The sequence below is a fragment of the Parasteatoda tepidariorum genome, chromosome 6 (assembly GCF_043381705.1).
Source record: "Parasteatoda tepidariorum isolate YZ-2023 chromosome 6, CAS_Ptep_4.0, whole genome shotgun sequence".
Taxonomy (NCBI): domain Eukaryota; kingdom Metazoa; phylum Arthropoda; class Arachnida; order Araneae; family Theridiidae; genus Parasteatoda; species Parasteatoda tepidariorum.
The window spans coordinates 43,991,797-44,005,850 of record NC_092209.1 but is presented as its reverse complement, the minus strand read 5'-3'; the positions used below and the strand labels follow the sequence as shown (position 1 = coordinate 44,005,850).

Sequence of the window (14,054 nt, the reverse complement as noted above, 5' to 3'; positions counted from 1 at the left end):
TTTAAAAATTATTACCCTTAGGTATATTAATTATTAATATGTTAAAAATAATTTTTTCATGTAATGTATCAAAATTATTATTCCTTATGATTGATTTAAATTTGTTTCAAGTATTTTGTAATAATATTTAATCAGCAATTTAGATAATTTGGTTTTTACCAGGTTTTTGCCACTGTCCTGGCAAAAACCCCTTTTTGCCGGCAAAAACTCCAACCCTGGTAAAAATATTCATAAAGTAACTGAAACAAATAACCACATTGGGAATAATATTAAAGAAAAACAAAATATAGATTCCATTTAAAATGAAGAACATGTAAAATTCAGCAGTAAAATAGATTCCCATCTCGAGTTCTATAGTTGTACATGTGTATTCTAAATTTGCATTAAAACATCATAAAAAGTCCTTTTTAAATGTTTGTAATTGTTTATAATCTTGTTTAGTTCATGCTAAGATAGGTGATAAACGTCAAAAAGGGGTCAACTAATAGCATAATTTGCTGTATCTTTAAAATGGAAATGTAACGAATAGTGATTTGGCCGAATAGTAACATTTCTTCATTTTTGAAAGAAACTTTCAAAGCGAGACATCTCAGTTTTCTAATTACTGTATTTGAGTTTGAAATCTAATAAAAACCCTCTTAATTACTATGTCATAATAAAAATGTTTATAAAAACAAATGTTTTTTAAGACAAAAGCTAGATATAAACAAAACAAAAATCTTTCGTAATTTTTAAATGAAAGAGTTAACGCTAAAAATATCAATTCAACTTTTTAATCTTGCCATCTTTTTTTTTTTTTTTTTAAAGTGACCATGCAGCGTTCATTAGATACGCTCTTTCAGAAATGATGTCTCAATAAAAATAGCTGAGAAAGAGAAAAGTTAATAAGAAAGCTAAAGAGAAACAGAATTAAAAAAAATTGTTCTTAGTTCTGAATTATAATTTTGATGTTGAAAATCACAGTTTTCATTGTTCCCGATTATCTGTCTTACCATACAGAAAAAAAGTGACAATAAAAAAATTAAGTCTATCAGAAATGTTCCATTAAAATCCTAAACTGTAGTTAATGCAGCAAAAAAGACATAAAAAGAAGTTCTCAATTTGTAAAACATAAATCACCAATTCAAAATTCATGGTTCAGTATAAAGTAATCTAGTTTCAATTCTTCACTTTTCCATTTATCTTTTAGAACATAATTTAATAAATTTTAAAACTTAACAAATATGTGTAAAAATAATTTCTAATAATGTATAGTAAAAAGTGCACTTTCAGATTATTCTCTATTATATCTATTCAAATATCCCCTCAAAGTAAACTTAGTCGAAAAATAATTTCCCAAGTAATACTTTACCGAATATTTAGCCCACCGAATATTCATAACATCCCTGCTTTAAAACAATTTTGCTTTTACGCCAACAAAAGACGTGTGAAACACCACTAACATTTGAGATTTCTGATGATATAAATTCCTGTCATCAACACCGGTAACAGTATTAGTTCGGATTAGCAAGGCTCTGCTGTAATATCTGACAAATGGTAGCTCAATTAAAGATTGATAATTTTGTTTCCTCCTCAGAAGATGTTTTTCCCCCCTCCATATTCAATGAAGTTTTATTTTTTAGCAAAAAGTATTTGTTTAAATTTGCATAAGTTGTTTGATTGTTTAAAAAGCTAAAATCGATTTTTTTTGTTATTTCAGTCTGGTAATCAAGGTAACCAACCTGCCGTAAAGAAACTTAGAGTTGAAGTTTCTTCGACGACCTCCAATAAAAAGAGAGCTGTATCTGGTTCAAGAATTTTCATAAAAAATGCTGGTTTCTCAGACATTGCTAAAAAGAATGGTATAAAAATTCTATTTTTCCAATGGTATAATATGTATATAACTATGTATTCACATTATTTGTTCATTTATAAGGAGTGGCAAAATTCCTCTTTAGTGGAAACAATTTGTAATTGTAATCTAGTTTAAATATTATAATTAGCTTCCAAACTGTTTATTAAAAAAATATATATATATATACATATTTTTAAATATGTATAAGCTAAAATGCCATAAATCGGCAGAAAAAAAAATTAAGAAATTAAAAAAAAATATGGTTTTGTTCAATGTTTTATGTAAAATAATGCAGTAAAACCTAATTTTGTATTGATATAAAGAACTGTTTAACTATAATCAAATTTTGTAAATGTAATTAAAGTAACAAATCATGTAAAGTAACCTAATAAATCATGATCGAAATAGCCAATTACATTCAACTGACATATAAATAGCATACTTATATGACATATGAATGGCATACTTATTTTTATTATCAAATATTAAGTATAAACACTCAACTCTTTTCTTAGATATATATAGATTTTGACAAAATTTTAAAATAAAAAGTACAAGTTTATAATTTTCTGATACTGTTGTATTAATTTTTTTTATATCAAAACTATTCTTGTTTTTAATTTGTAAACAACTAGTCATCCTTTTTAGTTTCATCAAATTTTTTTTTCTGTGTCCTGAAAAAAAAACATAACTCTGCATTTTACTATGTTTATTTTCATTCAACATTTTTGTATTATATTTAATAATTTATTTGCAGCTCTAAAACCGATTCCAGACAGCAATCTAATGCGAGGTAGTATGCCAGCTTTAAATCTTGCAAAAAGTAGTAGGGCAGTTACTGTCTCTAAGCCTCCTAAAAGGCAGCCATGGGATCTAAAAGGTCGCATACAAGATATGGAAGAAACATTTAAGGAAACACAGAAGCAAAATACTACTCTACTCGAACAGCTTGCCATCAATAACCAACGTATTGCTGCTCTTGAAAGTGACAACTCTCTCTTGAACAAAGATGTTCAGATAAAGTCCTGTGAGTCAGAAGAAGCTATGGTGCAAATATCAGAGTTACAGAAAAAGTTGAAGTAATTATAAATACAATTATTTTCCACTTCCTTTAATAATTGGTATATAATTATATTTGTGCAGATATTTCATATTTATGGTATTCATAACTATTGCTAGTATTGCATAACATTTGATTGTTATACTTTTTTTAAAAAAAAATTTGTTGTAGTATGAGGGTCATACATAAGTCTTAGAAAATCCAAACGTTGATACTCATGTTAAAAAAAGTCTTGTTTTCAGAAAGTGTAATTTCTCATAAGACTATTAAAATTCAATTTTACACATTCAGTTTCATTGTTATACAGATTGGAGGAAACAAACTTTAATTTAGGGGTGCATAATATTTTTGAGTAGAGGGCCACTCGTACGGCCGGTTGATTAACGATGGGCCATTTTCATTTTTAGTTATGTTAGCAGCAAATATGATAATTTCTATAAAAACATTAGTGTCCTAAGCACTAAATTTTTTTATCAGTTAACCTAATAACATATTTGCATGAAATTAAATACTTTTAATTATATAAATTTATTTAAAAACAAAAAAACATACTTTAAAAAAAAACTTTTTTCATTTTTCCTAATGATTAATTTATCAATATGTATATATATATGTTACATAAATATGGGGGATATGAATTCTTACCAAAAAAAATGTAGTGCGTACAGAATGAAAACGCAAAATAAAATATACACATTTTATAGAGTAATATAAATTTGAACAAAATATTTTTTTGAAGAAAACTGTTTAAACAACAATCAAAGCAAATCCATTATAATACAAAATAAGATTCAATATTTATTTAGTATTATTAGCAGATGTTATATCTATCTCTCGAATATTAGAGGTTTTTTTTAGAATTTTAAACAGAGAACATTTTCTTTTTAGTTTTATCGTAAAATTTTTAAAAAAAAATAAAGTAAATTAATTACCAATACTTTCCATTTTCCATGAAAAATTGAGTGGGAAAAACTTTTTAGAAAGATGCCTGTCTTGAATCATTCCAAGGTTGTTTAATAACTTTTTTGGTGCAATTCCAACAAATTTCTGCATATATAAATTACAATAGATGACAAGGATACTTCACTATACTCCAGAAAAATTAATAACTGTGTATTTTTAAGGAGGATCCTGCTGTGAAAAAGTGAAGACAGTGAAATCGGCCTGCAAGTGTTGGTCACAATTAATACTTTTTAACCCTCACTTTTAAATTTAAGATCTAAAAACTAAGATTAATATGTATCTGATACTTAAGGTATCAAGTTTTCATAACTGATACCATTAAAATTGGTATTATCCATCTCTACCATTCACTAATGAGGAGAACTTTTTGGAACATCCAGTGGTAGTGACTTTCTCCAAAATACTGGGGAAAATGTTTCTTGCTAAAAGGAGATTACATTGAAATTTGAACCTAATTAATTTAACCCTTTGAAACTTTATCCTAAGCATTAAATTTAATTTAGGTTTAAATTTATAAGAATTAATTTAAACTTAAAACTTCCTGTGATTTTTTTTTTCATGTTTGAAGTATAATTAAAGATATTAGGTCATTAAGTGAAAGTGGTATTCCTTTTAATTTTATCTCTTAAATGGAAAAAAAAAATGCTGTGGTGTGTTTAGGGTGTAAACGAATAATATAAAAGTACTTCTTAATGGTTTACATTAATATTGGATCTACCAAGACCTAGGGCAAACAAATGCCATGATCTCCAATGAATTATTTATTAAATAATCAACCATAGTCTGAATGGTCATCTTGTGACAATTATGCAAACTTTGACTTAGTGAAGGAACATTGCAATCCTCTTCTATTAAAAGTCTTACTGTTTCATGTTGCTCTGTACTGAAAACATCCTTCTTCGCACGTCTTTACATTCGCTTAAATTGCTCTTATATGAACTGGTTAATTAGTAAATGTTGTAGCCATTGCTCTCCTTTTATCTTCTTTTAATACCCTAAATGATAACACTGTTTATCTTTCTGATGCTATTCACTTTCCCAAATATTTATTTGAGCAAACTTAATACTTTTTTTTTTTTTTTTGAAATATGAGAATCTAACACTTTTTTTTTCTTTCTTTTTTTTAATTTTAGGAAAAAGTCAGACGAATGTGAGGTGGTTGTAAAAGAAAAAGAATGTCTTTCGTCAAAATTAGAGGAACTGAATAAGAAGTACAATGATTTCCTAAATGCCCATGATCAGGAAGTATCCGCTTTGAGACTAAATATTTCTAGCCTCACCAGTAACAAATTAGTTGTTCAGACTCAACTAGATGCCTCAGAAGTAAGTACTTTAATTTCTGTATTATAATTTAAGTGTGTGAAATCACAGAACTCATAATGCTAAAAATGTTTAGCTGAGTTTTATTTTTACGTTAAGCATTTATTTTATTTCAAACAGTTGATAAAAAATATTTCATTAAATTCAATTTTTAATCATGAAGAAATTGCATATTTAAATAATACAAAAAATTCCTTTTTTATTATGTTTTTTATTCTAGAAAGACGAAATATGTTTTTAAAGAATGTTACAGTATTGAATTTTTTAAAACATTTAATTAAACTGTTATAATTTTGTTAATTTTATTCAAAAATATATTTAGTTTAATGTGTTTAGCACATAATCTTTTTAATTTTATTTTTATTACAAATCATGGGGGATTTAATCCAGGTGTACCCCGGAATTCCGTGATTTTTGAATTATTATTCCCTTGTCTTATAACTGGAAACAAGACTTGTGATTTTTCCTATTTATATTTTGATTCCTATTCATGCTGTTGTAATACTAAACATTGGTTTTTGTATTTATACGTTATTTAAAAACTACGCATTGCAATTGCTATTCGCTCTATCTAAAAATGATGCATAATGATTCGTATTTACACGATTTAAAAATTTAATATTCGTTTTATATTTTCGCGTTTTTTAAATCCAATGTTCCGATTCTTGTAAGAAGTAAGTTTTTGTTGAATTAGTTACTTTATGAGTGTGATACTCTTTACTACTAAGTAATTTAAATATAAAGATTAGTTCAAAAGAATATATGAAATATGTATGGTACATAAATTGACATCTTGATATCGATTTTTAGCTCATAAAATTTACAGGGTTTTTCACTTTGCGTCACAATCACCCCTGATTTATACTTATGCTTTTAAAACATGTTCTATCAAACTAAATAATTTAAATTCAATAATAATTGAAATTAAAAAAAGTTATATTCTGAAAAGCAAAATTAATATAAAAATAGTATTAATTGGTTTGGAAGAAGCACAAAAAATAGCCTCACTATTATTGACGTCAATGATGCTTAATTAATTTCAATGATAGGAACTATAAAAATAAGCTTAGTTATAAAAAGCAAAATTAATGGAAAAATTATACTAATTCGTTTAGTTGAACAGTAGAACAATGCCATACTTCATTTTAATTATACCTAATTAGTTCAGGTTAGAGGAACTAGTTCAAATAAGATATGTATTAAAAAGCAAAGTTGATGGAGAAAAGATACTTATTCGCAGAAACGAATTTCAAAAAATAGGCTTTATGCGCTTATGGTAATTGGTGCAGACAAAACATGATGAATTATTTTATTTTTAAAAATATTATGTAATAAATGAGCTATAAGCACTAATTGTATTTAAATTTAGATGAAATTGCAGCCAAAACTTCATTTGGGAACCTTTTTCTGTCCAATATGCCCAAGACTCTCTCCTCTCTTTTCACCCGCTGTTCTAAAAATTCACTCGCCAATATCGTTCCTCGATCCGTCTCTTCCCTCTAGCTTGAATTTAACCCTTTTAATGGTGTTTCATCTTTTTGGTACCCAGTAATAACTGGAACGGATCTTTACAGAATAAAATAAGTATGAAATTGGCTTACTAATAAAGCAGTATTTTTACCAATCTTTATGAAAAACAGAAAAGTTTTTTTTTTCCACTTTCAAAAAAGGAAAAAATGCATTAAGGGGACAATATTATATTCAATATAACTTTTTTGATAAACACTTATATTTCAGTTTTGAATTCTGTAAATCATAATCAGAATTTCCATTATTTTCTGTTTAGAGTGTAATTAAAAATCTGAATGAAGAGAAAAGACAATTGATTGAAGAAAAAAGAAAGCTAATAGAGTCCAACTCTGAGAAAGACCGAAGAATAGCCAACTTGGAATCTAGATTGTTAGAGGAAGAGTCGACTAGAAGGAAACTTCACAATACCATTCAAGAATTAAAGGTATTAAATTTTTTTAAAAATGTTTTAAATGTAACATTTATGGTGTGTGTTTCCCCCCCTTTTTTTGGTACTCTACGAAGATGAAATGATTGCTGCAATGGAGGCACTTTGATAGGAAATTATTCCAAACCTGAAATTTTTGTCGAATTTGATTATATATGCAGGGTGTTGTATAAACATTGTGACAAAGTTCTTGAGGAAGTTTTTTTTTCTTCTAATGCCCGTCTGTGTTAACATCCATCAATTCAGGCATCTACTGGGCAATTTTGTTGACCTCTCTTACAGGGGCACCATATTAGGTGGGCCAACGTCGCTCCCGCAGTTAGGACAGATAGTACAGAGAAGGAAAGAACATCCATGCCTTGCCCGGGGCTCGAACCCAGCACCTTTCTGTTGCAAGGACAGTTCCCTGCCCCCTACATAGGCCGGTCGGCGTTCTTAAGGAAGTAGGGCACATCATAAGGATTAATAAGATTTGCACAGAAACCCATGAGTAGAAATGTCATGGTACTCTGCTAAGGGTATTTGAATATATTACTTGTGTCACTGGGCCCATGTCCAAGAGGTTGTGGGTTTGATCCACCCTCCACCGAAGATTCCCTATGTACTAAATGGTGACTGATGAACTTTAAATCTGTCAAGTGAAATAGTCCTCCATGCTCCCATAACAAATCTTACCTCTGGGGGCCCAGGAGTTTCCTTGTCATCTGGATTGGTTCTGGACTAGGCTATAGAGTTGAACATTAGTAGTTGTAAACCAAAAATTGCTAGTCATCGACGGTTATAAAATTAAAATATATAGATATTACTCGTGTGTCCTTGAAATGATAATTTAATCTATATAAAAAAATGTCTTAATCTGGTTCTATTATATTTGTTCTGATCTGATTATTTCTGATCCTTTTTTATGCAATTTTTGACAATAATTGTAAGAAAACATAAAATTATGATACTTAGTAAACAAAAGTTTCAAATCAAAGGCACTTGAAGCGCTCATAATAGAAAAGTGCCTCCAGTAGCATGCAATGAAATTTCCAGTCATGAGTTTCTATGCAATTCTTAATCCTGATGTTCTCCAACTCCTCTAAAAGTTTGGCACAGCATTTGAGCGACACTTTGTATGTGTATGTAAGGTCGTTGCCAAGAGGTGGGATAAAACAGGTCTTGGACATCAGGCCATTTGTAAACTACTTTTACTAAAGCATAATTATGAAAAGAGCTAGTATCCAAGTGACACAAAATGAAAGTGCTTCTGAAATAAAATTAGGGAAATCTTGCAAACAACAAGTACAGATGAACTCTTAAGTCACATGCAAAAAGGTATTCTAATTCTTGTAACCCATTAAAAAAAAATCGGTTCAGAGATTTCTTTGCTCCTCAAGGCTTGGTTTAAATAAAAAACTTAAAATGTTAATTTTTGTATACTTAAATCTAAAATTAGAATAAAAAGGTTGGTGTAAATAATAAAATGTGTGAATATGTTTAATTTTGAATCATAAATTAAAAAGGAAAATTTATATAAAGAAATGACATAAAAAGATTTGTTAAAACTTTTTTTGCGTTCGTTACATAAATCTATACATATGCCATAATTTCCTGTATATTCTGCTGCTTATAAGCCATTGCATATATGCTGGAATTCCTCCACTCTTGTGCTCTAATTCACCAAGTCTGTTTTTATTACAGATAGATCGAGTAACAACTTAATTCATCTTTGAAAACGGTAACTTAAAAAAAAAAAAAATACAAATTATTAAAATTGGAGTTTAATGACACAGACCTTTTGAGAAGTTTCTTCAAAGAAAATAGAAAAATGCATTAGAAAAAAGAAGCAAATTCACTGTACTATTTTGTTATAAGTTATTCGTAGACAACTCATGATTAAAAATTATATCATATCATAAAGTTTTTTATTAAATATTAGAAAATAATTAATGTTATGAATATAATACCATTTTCAAATCAAACAATTTTTTATAAAATGCATGAATTCATAATTTAATGCAGATATTTTAAAACTTATTTTGCTTTTATTAATTTTTTTAATTAAATTTTATTATAATATCTCATGCTTGTGGGTTTCAACTTATATTTAATTACATTGATTATAGTTTTTTTAACATTATTTCTGAAATATTGCATTTTAGTGATAATATAGAAATTGACGAAACAGTATTGACGATCTAGGCAGATTATGCACTGCTATTTTTCTTACTTCGCTAAAAATTAGGGTAGCGGATTATATCCTGGAAATTATGGTGTTACATAATTATCTGGCTAAAACGTGTAATTTTAGCGGAAACCTTGAAAATACAGCAATAAACATTGAAAATAATATTAAAATATGCAATAATAGTAAGTAACCAATGAGTAATTTTAAAACAAATAGATTTTTCTTTGTAATTTTTAATTCTGCCTTTTGTTATGAACCTGCATCTTTTCTCTAATAATGGTTTGCAAACTTCAAAGTTTACTTATTTATTTTTGGCAATTTTTTAGGGCAACATTCGAGTATTTTGTAGAATGCGACCACCATTAGATGAGGAAATGAGAAATGGCATGGTATGTGCTGATATATCTGTTCCAAATCGAAAAATGATTGAAATTTTCCAAATATCAGAAGGCAATAAAATTGAAGTAAGTTTTAAGCTTTTTTTTTTTTTTTTTTTTTTTTTTTTTTTTTNTTTTTTTTTTTTTTTTTTTTTTTTCGTTAATTCAAACTTTTTCTTGTAAATTTTTATTTGAAATTTTTTACTTGAATTTTTGTAACATAATTATACTACTTGCCTAAAGTCTATTTATACAAAACTGAAAATTAATAAGAATTGAATGATTGCGTAAAAAAAATATAATTTTCCTTGTTACATTTTTATTTTTTATTAATTTTTATATGTATTACTTGATTAATAATAGAATAATAATTGTTTCTAATATAATTAAAACGATGTGGCAGAAATTTCTTTTCTTTAAATTAGTAGCACAATTTGTTATCTTTGAAAGTCCAAATGTATCTCAGACTCTTACGATGTCATGTTAGGTAAAGAATATTCTTGAAAATTTAGGTCTTACACATACAGACAACAAAATTTATATTAGCATCATAAGATTAATAAAACAATACAAAAAATATTTTTAAATTTAGTTTGCAAACCGCTGCATTTTTCTAATTAGCCTACAACATATATGTATTTTAAAAAAGGAAACTTGATTATCTATCTTTCTATTCAATTTAAAATAATATTGCTGCAGTGCTCCTCATTTAAAGCATTTAAATTAAAAATGTTGTGTGGTTTGTTTTTTAAACATTTTAAGTTTTTTTTATTCATAACTTATTTTTAAATTAATTATAGAATATATTATAATTCTAAAATAAACTCAAAATTTTTTACTATTCAAAAGGAAGATGGTAATTACGTATTCACTAGAAAATATATGTTATATTCATGGCCACTTAATGCCAATAAATTTCCACTAGTAGTTATTTGTTAATAATTTTTCTTTTTTTACTGATTATGAAAATTTTCAAAAATCTATGTATAAAATCTTTTGAATTTCATTCTATATACCTTCATTTTTTATAAAGTTCCAACCCTTCTCTCTTTAAATTTATCTTAATTATCCTATAACGACTAATTTTTATTTTTAAAACATCTTATTCCACCTTCTATTGCTAAATATTAACCTCAACCAGGAAAGAGATTTTACCCCGGTAGATGAAACTTCATTTGAAATAGAAGTATTGAATATAAAAACATTTTTTTTAAATGAATTGCAATTTAGTTGAAATAATAATGTTAATTTCCAAACTATTTTTTGTATCATTATTAAAAAAGTAATGTGAAAATTAAAAAGCAGCTATTGAAAAGATAACTAAAATTTTCAAAAAATTAAAATAATTGTAGTTTCCCAATACTTAAAACTAAATTATGAAGGAATTGTTAAAATATCTTGATCAAATATTATTAATACTCCTTAATTGACTAAATTATTTGCTAATTTTTATAATCAAACAATGTCAAGTATGAATGCTCAAACTGTTTCTTAAACAATATAAATTGATTTTAAAATTTTGTAAAAATTAGAAAATAGTTTTTCTTTAAAAGTAGATATCAGGAACTTTTTTCTTCTTTTTGATAAAATATAAATTTTAACTTAAGTTATCCTTTTAATACTCACTGCTTAACAAACTGTAGTGGTCATTTTTAGTTTCTCCCATTTTGTCTAGTTTATTTCAGTTTTTTCTATTTCTTTAATTTTCTATTCTGGAAGAAATTGGTTTTTTCTTGACAAAATGTCTGGCCTGTTTGAAACCTGTTGCAACTTCTGAATGAATTTTGTGTTTATCATTAGCTGTTAGAGTTAGCTTAAAAGATGTGTATCACATAAAATGTATGTACGACTGTAACTGTTGAACTCTTTACTTGGGCGATGTATTTAATTTTACTCATGATATGGATAGAAATCCAATAAATATATTTATTGAAATAATTAATTTCCCTTAAACCTTTTCTTTAACAGAATAGAGAGGAAAAAAAATCTTTAAACGGTATGAACCCGGTGAAAAAAAACTAATTAATTGTTCTTAAAGTAAATACCGAAGCTAATAGTAAATTGAACTTTAGACAAATCAAGGTTTTTGATGTGTGCTGTTATATTTCTATGATCCATTCACTTTATTAGTATTTTTATGTATTTAATGAATTTCATTTATTGAAATAGGTTGCATTTTTATGTACTTCATATTCTGAATCTTATTTTAGCACATGAAGAGTTATTTAATTAAATTTTTATTTGAAAACAAAATGTATAGCTTTTAAACTAAAAGGTTTATTTTGCTTTAGAAAAAATCTGACTTCTCTTTTGACTGTGTTTTTCCGCCATCTTCCCCTCAAGCCGAGGTATTTGAAGAGATTTCACAGCTTGTGCAATCAGCTATTGATGGCTACAATGTGTGTATTTTTGCATATGGTCAAACCGGGTCTGGAAAAACTTATACTATGGAAGGACCAGAAAATATTGTGGATTTTTCGTCATCTGAGAGTGAAACCCATCTTGGAATGATACCCAGATCCGTCCAGCAGATATTTCGACGCATCTCAGAGTTAGAACATAGAGGCTGGACAGTAAGAAAATAACTTTTTTCTAAAGCATTACATAATATATTTAAGCATATTTATTTTGTATTATCTAGTAATCGTTAATCAAACCCTTTTTTAGTAAACTAAGTAACTGATTCCAAACTCCAAATTCATTCCCACTATCACGACCTAATCGTGATAGTTGCTTGTTTGGGTTATCTGAAATTCCAATTCCGATATGGACCATAATCTCACCCAGACAAAATCTAACCTATTTTAATGGAACAAGAATTCCATCCATACAAAACAGCCATAGATAAAATTAGATTTGGGCGTAATAATATAGGACTGAATTACACATAGATTATAAGACAGTCTGTTGTTATGAAATATTGTTTAGCAATATTATTATTGTAGTACTTTCAGGGATGAGATTTTTCCGCTTTTTCACTTTTATCTCTTGTATTTCAGCTTTTTTATCAAAAATTCAGATTTTTCTAAAAATTTCACTTTTTTTAATAAGTATTCCGCTTTTTCTGAAAATTCACCGATTTTCAAAGAGTAACAGAAAATTCAAACTACATAGCTACCAATCCTTTCTCATTTTTACTTATTTTAGCTATTTTCTCCCCTTTAACTCGCAGCAGATAAGATTTTCCGAATTTTTTACCCGCCCTCCAGATAGATCCGATTTTTGTGACAAGCCCTTTAGGGTTCCCAAGCCTGGAATCTGCTAATATCTCGATTCTTAATCACACGCTTTTAATATCAAACATGGCTTTTCATATTTGCGTGTTGCGATTCTTATTCACTCGATTTGAATATTGTACGCTGCGATTCTTATTTACGCGATTTAAAAATCCGATATTGTGATTCGTATTCACGCAAGTTTAAAATTCAAGGTCTTGATTTGCTCATGCGGTTTATAATATCAAACATTGATTTTCGTATTTATACGTGATTTTAAAAAGAGCCGTTGGGATTCGCATTCTAAAAATTATGCATCATAATTCTTATTTATGCAATCTAAAAATTACGCATCATGATTCGTATTTACGCGATCTAAAAATTATGAATCGTGATTTGTATTTACGCTTTTTAAAAATTCTATATCCCAGTTTGTATTTTCTCATTTTCAAAATCGTATATCTAGTTTCATATCCATGTGAGTTCAAAATCCATAATTGTTATTCATATTCACGCAATTTTAAGATCAACTATCGCGATTCTAGTAAGAAATAAATTTTTTTTAATTAGTTACTATAAAGGTGACTGTTTTTCTAACGACGATTATTAGTATATGTAAGTGTTACAACATCAGAGAACCTGGAAGGGAATATATTCAAAACTTACATTCTGTGCTTGCAAAGAAGAAAAAATAGGATTTGTCACAAGATGTTTGAAGATGGACTAACGACTAAATATAGCAAACATAAAAGATATAGCAAACAAAAGCAATCACTTAAAAAGGGATTTAATTTAATTATTTTTTTTTTTGGAAAAAGAGTTAATTAACTCATGATCAAAATTTTATTTATAATTGTTGTTATTTATACTATAAAATGCAAAATTCTTATCAAATAAAAAGCAATTATCTAAACAGTTGGATAGTCATGTAATTTTTCAAACTAAAATAGCAATTTTTGTATGTTAAGGAGTTACTATATATTTCTACTTCACTGTTATTGATATGTTTCAAAGGCTCTAGTTAGATTAGACTATAATATGAACATAATAATTCGGTCCATTGTTAAAGTTTTTTTTTCCAATATAATTTAAAAAGTAATATTACTGATATATTTGCTATAAATCACATAACAGTATTTATTAAAAGAAATGAAATAT

General features: G+C 27.3%; 2 protein-coding genes across 2 annotated transcripts in view; one reads left to right on the top strand and one right to left on the bottom strand.

Annotated features, from left to right (window-relative positions):
• Positions 1-14,054, bottom strand: part of LOC107451799 (RuvB-like helicase 2 rept) — a 164,504-nt gene that overhangs the window by 27,078 nt on the left and 123,372 nt on the right. The window lies entirely within an intron of this gene.
• LOC107451800 (carboxy-terminal kinesin 2) overlaps positions 1-14,054 on the top strand; it is a gene marked incomplete in the record, with an annotated part of 36,653 nt that overhangs the window by 7,256 nt on the left and 15,343 nt on the right. The window contains 6 exon segments of the mRNA XM_071182288.1: positions 1,700-1,841; positions 2,592-2,913; positions 4,991-5,180; positions 6,964-7,131; positions 9,631-9,768; positions 11,973-12,254. Of these exon segments, the coding sequence (XP_071038389.1) occupies positions 1,700-1,841; positions 2,592-2,913; positions 4,991-5,180; positions 6,964-7,131; positions 9,631-9,768; positions 11,973-12,254 (1,242 nt within the window).